Here is a 14,766-nt window from a genome sequence, read left to right as displayed (position 1 = left end):
ATGAGGTAGGAGCCTCGTTCCCCCCCCCACCCTTTTTTTAATGGTAGTTGTTAAGTGCTAACTATGTGCCAGGCTCTGTACTAAGCACTCGAGTAGTTACTCAGGTAAAACGCAGTCACACGGTCCTTTGGGATCCTAGCCTCGGAACCCCATATGGAAAGACCTGCTCTTGGGCCTGAGTCCTTCAGGATCGCTTCCCCAAATCCTCCTGTGTCCCGGTCTTCCAGGATCTCTCCCAACTCTTCAGTCAAAATGGCTCAGGGCTCTTCGCCCAGTTAACCGGTCCACACCTCTCATCCCATTCCTCCTCTGTGATTGGCTGTATTCCAGAAGGCAGCACCATTTAAGTACCTGGTACTTAATCCAATCAGCCATGAGCTTCCTCCATACTTACAACAACTTCCGCAGTTCATGTTATATCTGCCCCTTTGTATGAGGTGACAATGGGTGAAAGCAACAGAAACAACAACAACAACAAACACCCAATTGTCCACTTTACAACTTGATGGAGCAGATCTCAGTTTTTAGACTGTGAGCCCACTGTTGGGTAGGGACTGTCTCTATATGTTGCCAACTTGTACTTCCCAAGCGCTTAGTACAGTGCTCTGCACACAGTAAGCGCTCAATAAATACGATTGATGATGATAATGGCAGGAGCACCTGCGAAGGGCATTCAGGCAGTCATTTTGGAGAGCAGCGCAGTGCCACTAGATTGACCAAACTCCCTCAGGGCAGATGAGGGTTTCACTAGTTATCTGACTACAAAACCATCGCTCTGCTTGCCCAGTTTCACCTACTGTGATATCCACTCCAAAACCAATCATGTTATATTAGACTTTATGTGTGGTGAGATTTCATCATCATAGAGTGGATATGTTACCAGAAACGTGGTTCAGTGGAAAGAGCCCGGGCTTTGGAGTCAGAGGTCATGGGTTCAAATCCCAGCTCCACCAGCTGTCAGCTGTGTGACTTTGGGCAAGTCACTTAACTTCTCTGGGCCTCAGTTACCTCATCTGTAAAATGGGAATTAAGACTGTGAGCCCCCCGTGGGACAACCTGATCACCTTGTTAGCTCCCCAGCGCTTAGAACAGTGCTTTTCATATAGTAAGTACTTAATAAATGCTATTATTATTATTATTATTATTATTAAAGTGGCAGGGCCGGGATTAGAAGCCATGACTTCTGACTCCCAAGCCCAGGCTCATTCCACTGAGCCATGCTGCTTCTCACAAAGTTATACTGACCCATTTTACAGATGAGGAAATAATAATGATGACATTTGTTAAGTGCTTCCTATGTGCAAAGCACTGTTCAGAGTGCTGGGGAGGATACAAGGTGATCAGGTTGTACCACGTGGGGCTCACAGTCTTAATCCCCATTTTACAGATGAGGTAACCGAGGCACAGAGAAGTTAAGTGACTTTCCCAAAGTCACACAGCTGACAAGTGGCAGAGCCAGAATTAGAACCCATGACCTCTGCGTCCCAAGCCTGGGCTCTTTCCACTGAGTCACGCTGCTTCCCACGACAAATACCACAATTATGATTACCATTATTAGTTACCCTCTAATGTAATCAACTCTGTTTTATTGTTTTTTCCCAAATGTTCAGCACAGTGCTTTGCATATGGTAAGCACTCAATAAATACCATTGATTGATTAATAAATGCAAAACATTGAAGAATTAACTATACATACCTGAGTCAGTTTTGTCCTCTTGCCACAATTTATTCCTCCCACAAAAACCATGTTGGGCATGACTGGGCCAGGGTATTCAAACACAAAGTCATATCTCAACAGCCAAATCGATGCATGACTTAACATCTCTGGGATACTTATATCCTTTTTAAGAACCTTCTTCATCAGCTCTTGATAAGGTAAGTACCCAAGCATACAATATTTCTGTTCCAGAATACTGACCAAAAAGTTCACCACACGTTGAATAAATGTCATGTGATCTGAATAGCGTGTAAAAAATCTTGGCACATATGCGGGAGGATAAGGACACTTTGTGGCTTCATAACCATAGCTGCAATGAACAGCTCGCATAAAATTTACAGATGGAATCGACAAATGTTCAGCAAGAATTGAGCCACAGAGCAAAGCAGAATCTGTAAAGAGGACATCAAAATTTGCCTCCTGTAGCCATAGCATCAGATCCTGGTTAGTCAATAAACTTTCACAGTTGACATAATAGATGTTGACGATCTTCATCAAGCTCTTATACATCATATAGAAGTCACTCAGAGTCGACTGCAGAAGGAAAGGCACTAGACTGAAATTTTTAAACTCTGAAAGCAGGTGTTCTTCACTGTAAGGAACTGGATATGTTTTCATCAAATATTTGTCAGATTTTTTCAGTTGTAAGTTAGATTCTGGTGCAATGACAGTTACCTCGTGTCCATTCTGCCGAAGCTTGGAAATCACAGGTTGCATACTGAGCCAGTGACTTCCATCCTGAGGGACAACCAATACTTTGCCACTTTCAACCCCATTCCAAGTGAAGAACCAAAAAACCAGCCCAACAAAGAGGGGCTGGCTCATAGCAACCGGAGACATATCCGTGGAGAAGATAGACACCCTGTGACTGAGATTTTTTCAACTCAGGGTGCTTCAGAGCAAACCCCTTCTCAAATAATCCAATCTATCTACACAGGCAAATCATTAACTTTTATTCACATGGTGGGAGTTACCTTTGCTTTGTGCTTTCATTTTAAGAGTTTCTAACTTTGAAGTGAAGACTATAGGTTGTTTTAAATGGTATTTGGGTTTTTTGGTTGTTGGCTTGTTTAATGTTATTTAAGCACTTACTATGTGCCAAACACTGCTCTAAGCACTGGGGTAGAAACAAGGTAATCAGGGTGGACAAAGTCCATGTCCCACATTGGGCTTACAGTCTTAATCCTCATTTTACAGATGAGGTAACTGAGACCCAGAGAAGTAAAGTGACTTGCCCAAGGTCACACAGCGGACAAGATTGTAAATTAGACAGCAAAAGTAATATTTCAAAAAATTATTATCCCTATCCCTACTATCACTATATCAGTATATCTTTCTTTGTTTATGTTGAACTGAAGCCAATACACTAATGGTCTATTTCCATTTTATTTCTAATGTTCCCCCTTTTCCACAGAATCCAAAGAACAAATAATCAAGAACTGATGCCTAAACATGAGAATTATGAGAAGCAGCGTGGCTCAGTGGCAAGAGTTCGGGCTTGGGAGTCAGAGGTCGAGGGTTCTAATCCTGGCTCCGCTGTTTGTCAGCTGGGTGACTTTGGGCAAGTCATTTAACTTCTCTGTGCCTCATTTCCCTCATCTGTAAAACGGGGACAAAGTCTGTGAGCCCCACTCCCGTTGTATCCCCCCCAGCGCTTAGAACAGTGCTTCACACATAGTAAGCACTTAACAAATACCATCATTATTATTATTATTATCATTTAAAATCTGCCCTTTCCTCTCCATCCAAACTGCTACCACGTTAATACAATCACACATCCTATCTCGACTGCATAAACCTCCTTACTGACCTCCCAGCCTCCGGGCTCTCCCCACTCCAATCCATTCCTCACTTTGCTGCCCGGATCATTTTTCTACAAAAATGTTCAGGACATGTCACCCCATTCCTCATAAAACTCCACTGGTTGCCCATCCACTGCTACATCAAGCAGAAGCTCCTCACCATTGGCTTTAAATCACTCCCTTTGTTCATTCCATCATATTTCTTGAGTGCTTGCTGTGTGCAATCAATCAATCAATCGTATTTATTGAGCACTTACTATGTGCAGAGCACTGTACTAAGCGCTTGGGAAGTACAAATTGGCAACACATAGAGACAGTCCCTACCCAACAGTGGGCTCACAGTCTAAAAGGGGGAGACAGAGAACAAAACCAAACATACCAACAAAATAAAATAAATAGGATAGGAATGTACTAGTAAAATAAATAAATAAATAAATAAATAAATAGAGTAATAAATATGTGCAACCATATATACATATATACAGGTGCTGTGGGGAAGGGAAGGAGGTAAGATGGGGGGATGGAGAGGGGGACGAGGGGGGAGAGGAAGGAAGGGGCTCAGTCTTGGAAGGCCTCCTGGAGGAGGTGAGCTCTCAGCAGGGCCTTGAAGGGAGGAAGAGAGCTAGTTTGGCGGAGGGGCAGAGGGAGGGCATTCCAGGCCCGGGGGATGACGTGGGCCGGGGGTCGATGGCGGGACAGGCGAGAACGAGGCACGGTGAGGAGATTAGCGGTGGAGGAGCGGAGGGTGCGGGCTGGGCAGTAGAAGGAGAGAAGGGAGGTGAGGTAGGAGGGGGCGAGGTGATGGACAGCCTTGAAGCCCAGGGTGAGGAGTTTCTGCCTGATGCGCAGATTGACTGGTAGCCATTGGAGGTTTTTGAGGAGGGGAGTAATATGCCCAGAGCGTTTCTGGACAAAGATAATCCGGGCAGCAGCATGAAGTATGGATTGAAGTGGAGAGAGACACGAGGATGGGAGATCAGAGAGAAGGCTGGTGCAGTAGTCCAGACGGGATAGGATGAGATGTGCAAAGCACTGTACTAAGCCCTTGGAAGAGTACCTTACAACAATGAATGGACACGTTACCTACCCATGATGAGCTCACAGTCTATAGGGATACGTAGTAAGCGCTTAACAAATACTACAAGAAAAAAATATTATAATGATAATAATGGGATTTCTTAAGCCCTTACTATGTGTCAAGCAATGTTCCAAGCACTGAGGCAGATACGAAACAATCAAATAGGACACAGCCCCTGTTCCACATGGAACGCACAGTCTAAGATCAATCAGTAAATCAATCAATTGTATTTATTGAGCGCTTACTGTGTGCAGAGCACTGTCCTAAGCGCTTAGGAAGTACAAGTTGGCAACATATAGAAACGGTCCCTACCCAACAGCGGGCTCACAGTCTAGACGGGGGTGACAGAGAACAAAACCAAACATACTAACAAAATAAAATAGAGTAGATATGTACAAGTAAAATAAATAAATAAATAGAGCAATAAATATGTACAAGCATATATACATATATACAGGTGCTGTGGGGAAGGGAAGGGGGTAAGACGAGGGTATGGGGAGGGGGACGAGGGGGAGAGGAAGGAGGGGGCTAAGAGAGAGAACAAGTACTGAAACCCCATTATACAGTTGAGGACAGGGAAATAGAGAAGTTCGACTGGCCCATGGTCCCAAAGCGGTCAAGTGGCAGAACCGGGACTAGAACCCGGGTCCCTCTAATCTCCAGGCCCCGGCTCTTTCCACTAGGCCATATGCTGCTTCCCAAAAGCCCCACCCATCCCAGGAGCCCCTCACTGGTATTCTGCCGCCCCCAGGGCTGAGCTGGTGGACATCAGCCTTGACTCACCTGCTGTCTGGGATGTCAGTTAGTTGCCCATGGTCTTGACCGGGGGCTTGGCCCTGACTGCAGGCAAAAATCTCTAGGCTGGAGGAGTTGGGCTGCAGGTGGGAAGGGGCGGGCGGCAGGCAGGGGGCTTCTGCTCCGTGACGCCAATGTCGCTGGGTGACCCGTGAACGCCAGGTTCTGCCGTACATGCTGGGAAGCAGCAGGAGTCACCACAGCCTCAAACTGGGCCCAGCCCCAGGTGGGAGGCCAGGGCCAGGACCACTGAGGGGGGAGGGGCACACTAAACCTGGGAAGTACTACATTGGCAGTTGGAGGTTCTAGGCCACATGCGGCAGGGTCTCCGCAAACGGCCCCCCAGGGAGACCGCCAGTGAGGCGAGGGTCAGGCCGCCGCAACACCCGGCTTGACCCTACTTCACCCTCCGTCACCTTGCCCCCTTCTACCTCACTTCACTACCCTTTCTCCAATCCAGCCAGCATGCTTCGCTCCTCTAATGCCCACCTTCTCACTGTACCTCCATCTCGTCTATCTCACTGCCAACCCCTCACCCCCGTCCTGCCTCTGGCTTCGAATGCCATCCCCCCTCAAATCCAACAGACAATGACTCTCCCCTCTTTCAAAGCCTTAATGAAGGCATTTCTCCTCCAGGAGGCCTTCCCTAATTTCCCCCTTTTCCTCATCTCCCACTCCTTTCTGTGTTACCCTGACTTGCTCCCTTTGCTCTTCCCCCCTCCAAGCCCCGCCACACTTATTGATTCATTCATTCATTCATTCATTCATTCATTCATTCATTCAATTGTATTGATTGAGTGCTTACTGTGTTGCAAAGCACTGTACTAAGCACTTGGGAAAGTACAATACAACAACAAACTGACACATTTCCTGCCCACAATGAGCCCACAGTCTAGCTTACTTATGTACATGCCTGTAATTTATTTATTTATATTAATATTTGTCTCCCCCCACCCTCCCGAGCCTGTAAGCTCATTGAGGGCAGGGAATGTATCTTGGTCAAGTCACTTTACTTTTCTGTACCTCAGTTTCCTTATCTCTGAAATGAAGATTAAATACCTGAATAAATACCACTGTCGATGATGGTGATGATGATGTCGACAATGATGATCTCCCTCCCCCTCAGACTGTGATTCCCGTGTGGGACAGGAACTGGGCCTAATTTGCGTATTATTCATTTACTCTGGTGCTTAGTACAGTGTGTGGCATATAGTGCATATAGAGCATGGTATACATAGCAGTACAATAATAATAATAATAGGGATATTAATAACATTCTTTTATCGTGTTACCTCCATGAGTCCTTCACTACCAGCAGGCAGTCCACTCTCACCCTGCCCTCTGAAATCAACTGCACAGCCAACTTGTACATGTGCTACATGATGCCATGGGCTATGAATTCTCATCAAGAATAATAATAATAATGATGATGATGGTATTTGTTCATTCATTGTCATATTTATTGAGCGCTTACTGTGTGCAGAGCCCTGTACTAGGTGCTTAATAATATCCTCTCCCCCTCCTTCCCCTCCCCATCCCCCCCGCCTTACCTCCTTCCCCTCCCCTCAGCACCTGAATATATGTATATATGTTTGTACGTATTTATTACTCTATTTATTTATTTATTTTATTTGTACATGTTATTCTATTTATTTTATTTTGTTAATATATTTTGTTTTGTTCTCTGTCTCTCCCTTCTAGATTGTGAGCCCACTGTTGAGTTGGGACCGTCTCTATATGTTGCCAACTTGTACTTCCCAAGCACTTAGTACAGTGCTCTGCACACAGTAAGTGCTCAATAAATACAATTAAATGGAATAATAATGGTATTTGTTAAGCACTTACTATGTGCCAAGCACTGTTCTAAGCGGTGGGTAGAGACAAGGTAATGAGGTTGTCCCACATGGGGCTCACAGTCTTAGTCCCCATTTTACAGATGATGTAACTGAGGCCCAGAAAAGTTAAGTGACTTGCCTAAACCCACACAGCTGATTAATAATAATAATAATAATAATAATAACAATGGTATTTGTTAAGTGCTTAATATGTACCAAGCACTTTTCTAAGCACTGGGGGAGATACAAGGTAATTCGGTTGTCCCACGGGGGGCTCACAGTCTTAATCCCCATTTGACAGATGAGGTAACTGAGGCTCAGAGAAGTTAAATGGCTTGCCCAAGGTCTCACAGCTGACATGTGGCGGGGTCATTCATTCATTCATTCAATCGTATTTATTGAGCGCTGACTGTGTGCAGAGCACTGTACTAAGCTCTTGGGAAGTACAAGTCAGCAACACATAGAGATGGTCCCTACCCAACAGCGGGCTCACAGTCTAGAACGGGGAGACAGACAACAGAACAAAACATGTAGACAGGTGTCAAAGTCATCAGAACAAATAGAATTAAAGCTATATGCACATCATTAGCAAAATAAATAGAATAGTAAATATGTACAAGTAAAACAAATAGAGTAATAAATCTGTACAAATATATATACAAGTGCTGTGGGGAGGGGAAGGAGGCAGGGCGGGGGGGATGGGGAGGAGGAGAGGAAAAAAGGGACTCAGTCTGGTAAGGCCTCCTGGAGGAGGTGAGCTCTCAGTAGGGCTTTGAAGGGAGGAAGAGGGCTAGCTTGGTGGATGTGTGGAGGGAGGGCATTCCAGGCCAGGGGGATGATGTGGGCCGGGGGTCGACGGCAGGACAGGTGAGAACGAGGCACGGTGAGGAGATTAGTGGCAGAGGAGCGGAGGGTGTGGGCTGGGCTGGAGAAGGAGAGAAGGGAGGTGAGGTAGGAGGGGGCGAGGTGATGGACAGCCTTGAAGCCGAGAGGGAGGAGTTTTTGCTTGATTCGTAGGTCGACAGGCAGCCACTGGAGATTTTTGAGGAGGGGAGTAACATGCCCAGAGCAGTTCTGCACAAAGATAATCTGGGCAGCAGAGTGAAGTATAGACTGAAGTGGGGAGAAACAGGAGGATGGGGTTTGGTTAGAGAGGAAAGAGTGGATCTTGGCGATGTTGATGCTGTGGAGGTGAGACCGGCAGGTTTTGGTGACGGATCGGATGTGTGGGGTGAACGAGAGAGCGGAGTCGAGGATGACACCAAGGTTGCAGGCTTGTGACACGGGAGGGATGGTAGTGCTGTCTACAGTGTCGGGAAAGTCAGGGAGAGGGCAGGTGGCAGACCAGATGGCAGTGGGCGGGTGTGGGGAGTCCATGACAGGCTGCCCCTCCCCCAGGGCACCCCTCAGCCACAGGCCTGGGCTCCCCCACACCTGGAAGGATAGATGCCAGCAGGGATAAGGGCAGAAGCGGGACTTAGCCCCAAAAGCTCCACCCTGGCCCTTCATCAGGACAGAGCAGCCCAAACCTGTCGCCGGTCATGGGACGGGGAAGATCATGGTCTGAGCTGGGGAGAGTCCGGATTACAACCCATGACCTCTGACTCCCAAGCCCAGGCTCATTTCACTGAGCCACGCTGCTTCTCACAAAGTTATACTGACCCATTTTACAGATAAGGAAATAATAATGATGACATTTGTTAAGCGCTTCCTATGTGCAAAGCACTGTTCAAAGAGCTGGGGAGTATACAAGGTGATCAGGTTGTCCCACGTGGGGCTCACAGTCTTAATCCCCATTTTACTGATGAGGAATCTGAGGCACAGAGAAGTTAAGTGACTTTCCCAAAGTCACACAGCTGACAAGTGGCAGAGCCGGGATTAGAACCCGTGACCTCTGACTCCCAAGCCTGGGCTCTTTCCACTGAGTCACGCTGCTTCCCACGACAAATACCACAATTATGATTACCATTATTAGTTACCCTCTAATGTAATCAACTCTGTTTTATTGCTCTTTCCCAAATGTTCAGAACAGTGCTTCGCATATGGTAAGCACTCAATAAATACCATTGAAGAATAAACTATACATACCTGAGTCAGTTTTTTCCTCTTGCCACAATTTATTCCTCCCACAAAAACCATGTTGGGCATGACTGGGCCAGGGTATTCAAACACAAAGTCATATCTCAACAGCCAAATCGATGCATGACTTAACATCTCTGGGATACTTATATCCTTTTTAAGAACCTTCTTCATCAGCTCTTGATAAGGTAAGTACCCAAGCATACAATATTTCTGTTCCAGAATACTGACCAAAAAGTTCACCACACGTTGAATAAATGTCATGTGATCTGAATAACGTGTAAAAAATCTTGGCACATATGCAGGAGGATAAGGACACTTTGTGGCTTCATAACCATAGCTGCATTGAACAGCTCGCATAAAATTTACAGATGGAATCGACAAATGTTCAGCAAGAATTGAGCCACAGAGCAAAGCAGAATCTGTAAAGAGGACATCAAAATTTGCCTCCTGTAGCCATAGCATCAGATCCTGGTTAGTCAATAAACTTTCACAGTTGACATAATAGATGTTGACGATCTTCATCAAGCTCTTATACATCATATAGAAGTCACTCAGAGTCGACTGCAGAAGGATAGGCACTAGACTGAAATTTTTAAACTCTGAAAGCAGGTGTTCTTCACTGTAAGGAACTGGATATGTTTTCATCAAATATTTGTCAGATTTTTTCAGTTGTAAGTTAGATTCTGGTGCAATGACAGTTACCTCGTGTCCATTCTGCCGAAGCTTGGAAATCACAGGTTGCATACTGAGCCAGTGACTTCCATCCTGAGGGACAACCAATACTTTGCCACTTTCAACCCCATTCCAAGTGAAGAACCAAAAAACCAGCCCAACAAAGAGGGGCTGGCTCATAGCAACCGGAGACATATCCGTGGAGAAGATAGACACCCTGTGACTGAGATTTTTTCAACTCAGGGTGCTTCAGAGCAAACCCCTTCTCAAATAATCCAATCTATCTACACAGGCAAATCATTAACTTTTATTCACATGGTGGGAGTTACCTTTGCTTTGTGCTTTCATTTTAAGAGTTTCTAACTTTGAAGTGAAGACTATAGGTTGTTTTAAATGGTATTTGGGTTTTTTGGTTGTTGGCTTGTTTAATGTTATTTAAGCACTTACTATGTGCCAAACACTGCTCTAAGCACTGGGGTAGAAACAAGGTAATCAGGGTGGACAAAGTCCATGTCCCACATTGGGCTTACAGTCTTAATCCTCATTTTACAGATGAGGTAACTGAGACCCAGAGAAGTAAAGTGACTTGCCCAAGGTCACACAGCGGACAAGATTGTAAATTAGACAGCAAAAGTAATATTTCAAAAAATTATTATCCCTATCCCTACTATCACTATATCAGTATATCTTTCTTTGTTTATGTTGAACTGAAGCCAATACACTAATGGTCTATTTCCATTTTATTTCTAATGTTCCCCCTTTTCCACAGAATCCAAAGAACAAATAATCAAGAACTGATGCCTAAACATGAGAATTATGAGAAGCAGCGTGGCTCAGTGGCAAGAGTCCGGGCTTGGGAGTCAGGGGTCGAGGGTTCTAATCCTGGCTCCGCTGTTTGTCAGCTGGGTGACTTTGGGCAAGTCATTTAACTTCTCTGTGCCTCAGTTCCCTCATCTGTAAAATGGGGATAAAGTCTGTGAGCCCCACTCCCTTTGTATCCCCCCAGCGCTTAGAACAGTGCTTCACACATAGTAAGCGCTTAACAAATACCATCATTATTATTATTATTATCATTTAAAATCTGCCCTTTCCTCTCCATCCAAACTGCTACCACGTTAATACAATCACTCATCATATCCCGACTGCATAAACCTCCTTACTGACCTCCCAGCCTCCTGGCTCTCCCCACTCCAATCCATTCCTCACTTTGCTGCCCAGATCATTTTTCTACAAAAATGTTCAGGACATGTCACCCCATTCCTCATAAAACTCCAGTGGTTGCCCATCCACTGCTACATCAAGCAAAAGCTCCTCACCATTGGCTTTAAGTCATTCCATTCATTCATTCAATCATATTTATTGAGTGCTTGCTGTGTGCAAAGCACTGTACTAAGCCCTTGGAAGAGTACCTTACAACAATGAATGGACACCTTACCTACCCATGATGAGCTCACAGTCTATAGGGATACGTAGTAAGTGCTTAACAAATACTACAAGAAAAAAATATTATAATGATAATAATGGGATTTCTTAAGCCCTTACTATGTGTCAAGCAATGTTCCAATCACTGAGGCAGATACGAAACAATCAAATAGGACACAGCCCCTGTTCCACATGGAACGCACAGTCTAAGATCAATCAGTAAATCAATCAATTGTATTTATTGAGCACTTACTGTGTGCAGAGCACTGTACTAAGCGCTTAGGAAGTACAAGTTGGCAACATATAGAGACGGTCCCTACCCAACAGCGGGCTCACAGTCTAGACGGGGGTGACAGAGAACAAAACCAAACATACTAACAAAATAAAATAGAGTAGATATGTACAAGTAAAATAAATAAATAAATAGAGCAATAAATATGTACAAACATATATACATATATACAGGTGCTGTGGGGAAGGGAAGGGGGTAAGACGGGGGTATGGGGAGGAGGACGAGGGGGAGAGGAAGGAGGGGGCTAAGAGAGAGAACAAGTACTGAAACCCCATTATACAGTTGAGGACAGGGAAATAGAGAAGTTCGACTGGCCCATGGTCCCAAAGCGGTCAAGTGGCAGAACCGGGACTAGAACCCAGGTTCCTCTAATCTCCAGGCCCCGGCTCTTTCCACTAGGCCATATGCTGCTTCCCAAAAGCCCCACCCATCCCAGGAGCCCCTCACTGGTATTCTGCCGCCCCCAGGGCTGAGCTGGTGGACATCAGCCTTGACTCACCTGCTGTCTGGGATGTCAGTTAGTTGGCCATGGTCTTGACCGGGGGCTTGGCCCTGACTGCAGGCAAAAATCTCTAGGCTGGAGGAGTTGGGCTGCAGGTGGGAAGGGGCGGGCGACAGGCAGGGGGCTTCTGCTCCGTGACGCCAATGTCGCCGGGTGACCCGTGAACGCCAGGTTCTGCCGTACATGCTGGGAAGCAGCAGGAGTCACCACAGCCTCAAACTGGGCCCAGCCCCAGGTGGGAGGCCAGGGCCAGGACCACTGAGGGGGGAGGGGCACACTAAACCTGGGAAGTACTACATTGGCAATTGGAGGTTCTAGGCCACATGCGGCAGGATCTCCGCAAACGGCCCCCCAGGGAGACCGCCAGTGAGGCGAGGGTCAGGCCGCCGCAACACCCGGCTTGACCCTACTTGACCCTCCGTCACCTTGCCCCCTTCTACCTCACTTCACTACCCTTTCTCCAATCCAGCCAGCACGCTTCGCTCCTCTAATGCCCACCTTCTCACTGTACCTCCATCTCGTCTATCTCACTGCCAACCCCTCACCCCCGTCCTGCCTCTGGCTTCAAATGCCATCCCCCCTCAAATCCAACAGACAATGACTCTCCCCTCTTTCAAAGCCTTAATGAAGGCATTTCTCCTCCAGGAGGCCTTCCCTAATTTCCCCCTTTTCCTCATCTCCCACTCCTTTCTGTGTCACCCTGACTTGCTCCCTTTGCTCTTCCCCCCTCCAAGCCCCGCCACACTTATTGATTCATTCATTCATTCATTCATTCATTCATTCAATTGTATTGATTGAGTGCTTACTGTGTTGCAAAGCACTGTACTAAGCACTTGGGAAAGTACAATACAACAACAAACTGACACATTTCCAGCCCACAATGAGCCCACAGTCTAGCTTACTTATGTACATGCCTGTAATTTATTTATTTATATTAATATTTGTCTCCCCCCACCCTCCCGAGCCTGTAAGCTCATTGAGGGCAGGGAATGTATCTTGGTCAAGTCACTTTACTTTTCGGTACCTCAGTTTCCTTATCTCTGAAATGAAGATTAAATACCTGAATAAATACCACTGTCGATGATGGTGATGATGATGTCGACAATGATGATCTCCCTCCCCCTCAGACTGTGATTCCCGTGTGGGACAGGAACTGGGCCTAATTTGCGTATTATTTATTTACTCTGGTGCTTAGTACAGTGTGTGGCATATAGTGCATATAGAGCATGGTATACATAGCAGTACAATAATAATAATAATAGGGATATTAATAACATTCTTTTATCGTGTTACCTCCATGAGTCCTTCACTACCAGCAGGCTGTCCACTCTCACCCTGCCCTCTGAAATCAACTGCACAGCCAACTTGTACATGTGCTACATGATGCCATGGGCTATGAATTCTCATCAAGAATAATAATAATAATGATGATGATGGTATTTGTTCATTCATTGTCATATTTATTGAGCGCTTACTGTGTGCAGAGCCCTGTACTAGGTGCTTAATAATATCCTCTCCCCCTCCTTCCCCTCCCCATCCCCCCCGCCTTACGTCCTTCCCCTCCCCTCAGCACCTGAATATATGTATATATGTTTGTACGTATTTATTACTCTATTTATTTATTTATTTTATTTGTACATGTTATTCTATTTATTTTATTTTGTTAATATATTTTGTTTTGTTCTCTGTCTCTCCCTTCTAGATTGTGAGCCCACTGTTGAGTTGGGACCGTCTCTATATGTTGCCAACTTGTACTTCCCAAGCACTTAGTACAGTGCTCTGCACACAGTAAGTGCTCAATAAATACAATTAAATGGAATAATAATGGTATTTGTTAAGCACTTACTATGTGCCAAGCACTGTTCTAAGCGGTGGGTAGAGACAAGGTAATGAGGTTGTCCCACATGGGGCTCACAGTCTTAGTCCCCATTTTACAGATGATGTAACTGAGGCCCAGAAAAGTTAAGTGACTTGCCTAAACCCACACAGCTGATTAATAATAATAATAATAATAATAATAATAACAATGGTATTTGTGAAGTGCTTAATATGTACCAAGCACTTTTCTAAGCACTGGGGGAGATACAAGGTAATTCGGTTGTCCCACGGAGGGCTCACAGTCTTAATCCCCATTTGACAGATGAGGTAACTGAGGCTCAGAGAAGTTAAATGGCTTGCCCAAGGTCTCACAGCTGACATGTGGCGGGGTCATTCATTCATTCATTCAATCGTATTTATTGAGCGCTGACTGTGTGCAGAGCACTGTACTAAGCTCTTGGGAAGTACAAGTCAGCAACACATAGAGATGGTCCCTACCCAACAGCGGGCTCACAGTCTAGAACGGGGAGACAGACAACAGAACAAAACATGTAGACAGGTGTCAAAGTCATCAGAACAAATAGAATTAAAGCTATATGCACATCATTAGCAAAATAAATAGAATAGTAAATATGTACAAGTAAAACAAATAGAGTAATAAATCTGTACAAATATATATACAAGTGCTGTGGGGAGGGGAAGGAGGCAGGGCGGGGGGGGATGGGGAGGAGGAGAGGAAAAAAGGGACTCA

The 14,766-nt window shown here is 45.5% G+C and overlaps 1 protein-coding gene across 1 annotated transcript in view; it reads right to left on the bottom strand.

The window, feature by feature from the left end:
* LOC119930482 (UDP-glucuronosyltransferase 1A1-like) overlaps positions 1-2,583 on the bottom strand; it is a 122,687-nt gene extending 120,104 nt beyond the window's left edge. Inside the window, exon 1 of the mRNA XM_038748813.1 lies at positions 1,697-2,583. Within this exon, the coding sequence (XP_038604741.1) occupies positions 1,697-2,557 (861 nt within the window). The 5' untranslated portion in view covers positions 2,558-2,583. The remainder of the gene's footprint in view (positions 1-1,696) is intronic.
* Positions 2,584-14,766: the final 12,183 nt, after the last annotated feature.

Source organism: Tachyglossus aculeatus, chromosome 7 (genome assembly GCF_015852505.1).
Source record: "Tachyglossus aculeatus isolate mTacAcu1 chromosome 7, mTacAcu1.pri, whole genome shotgun sequence".
Taxonomy (NCBI): Eukaryota; Metazoa; Chordata; class Mammalia; order Monotremata; family Tachyglossidae; genus Tachyglossus; species Tachyglossus aculeatus.
This window is presented reverse-complemented; position numbering and strand designations above follow the sequence as displayed.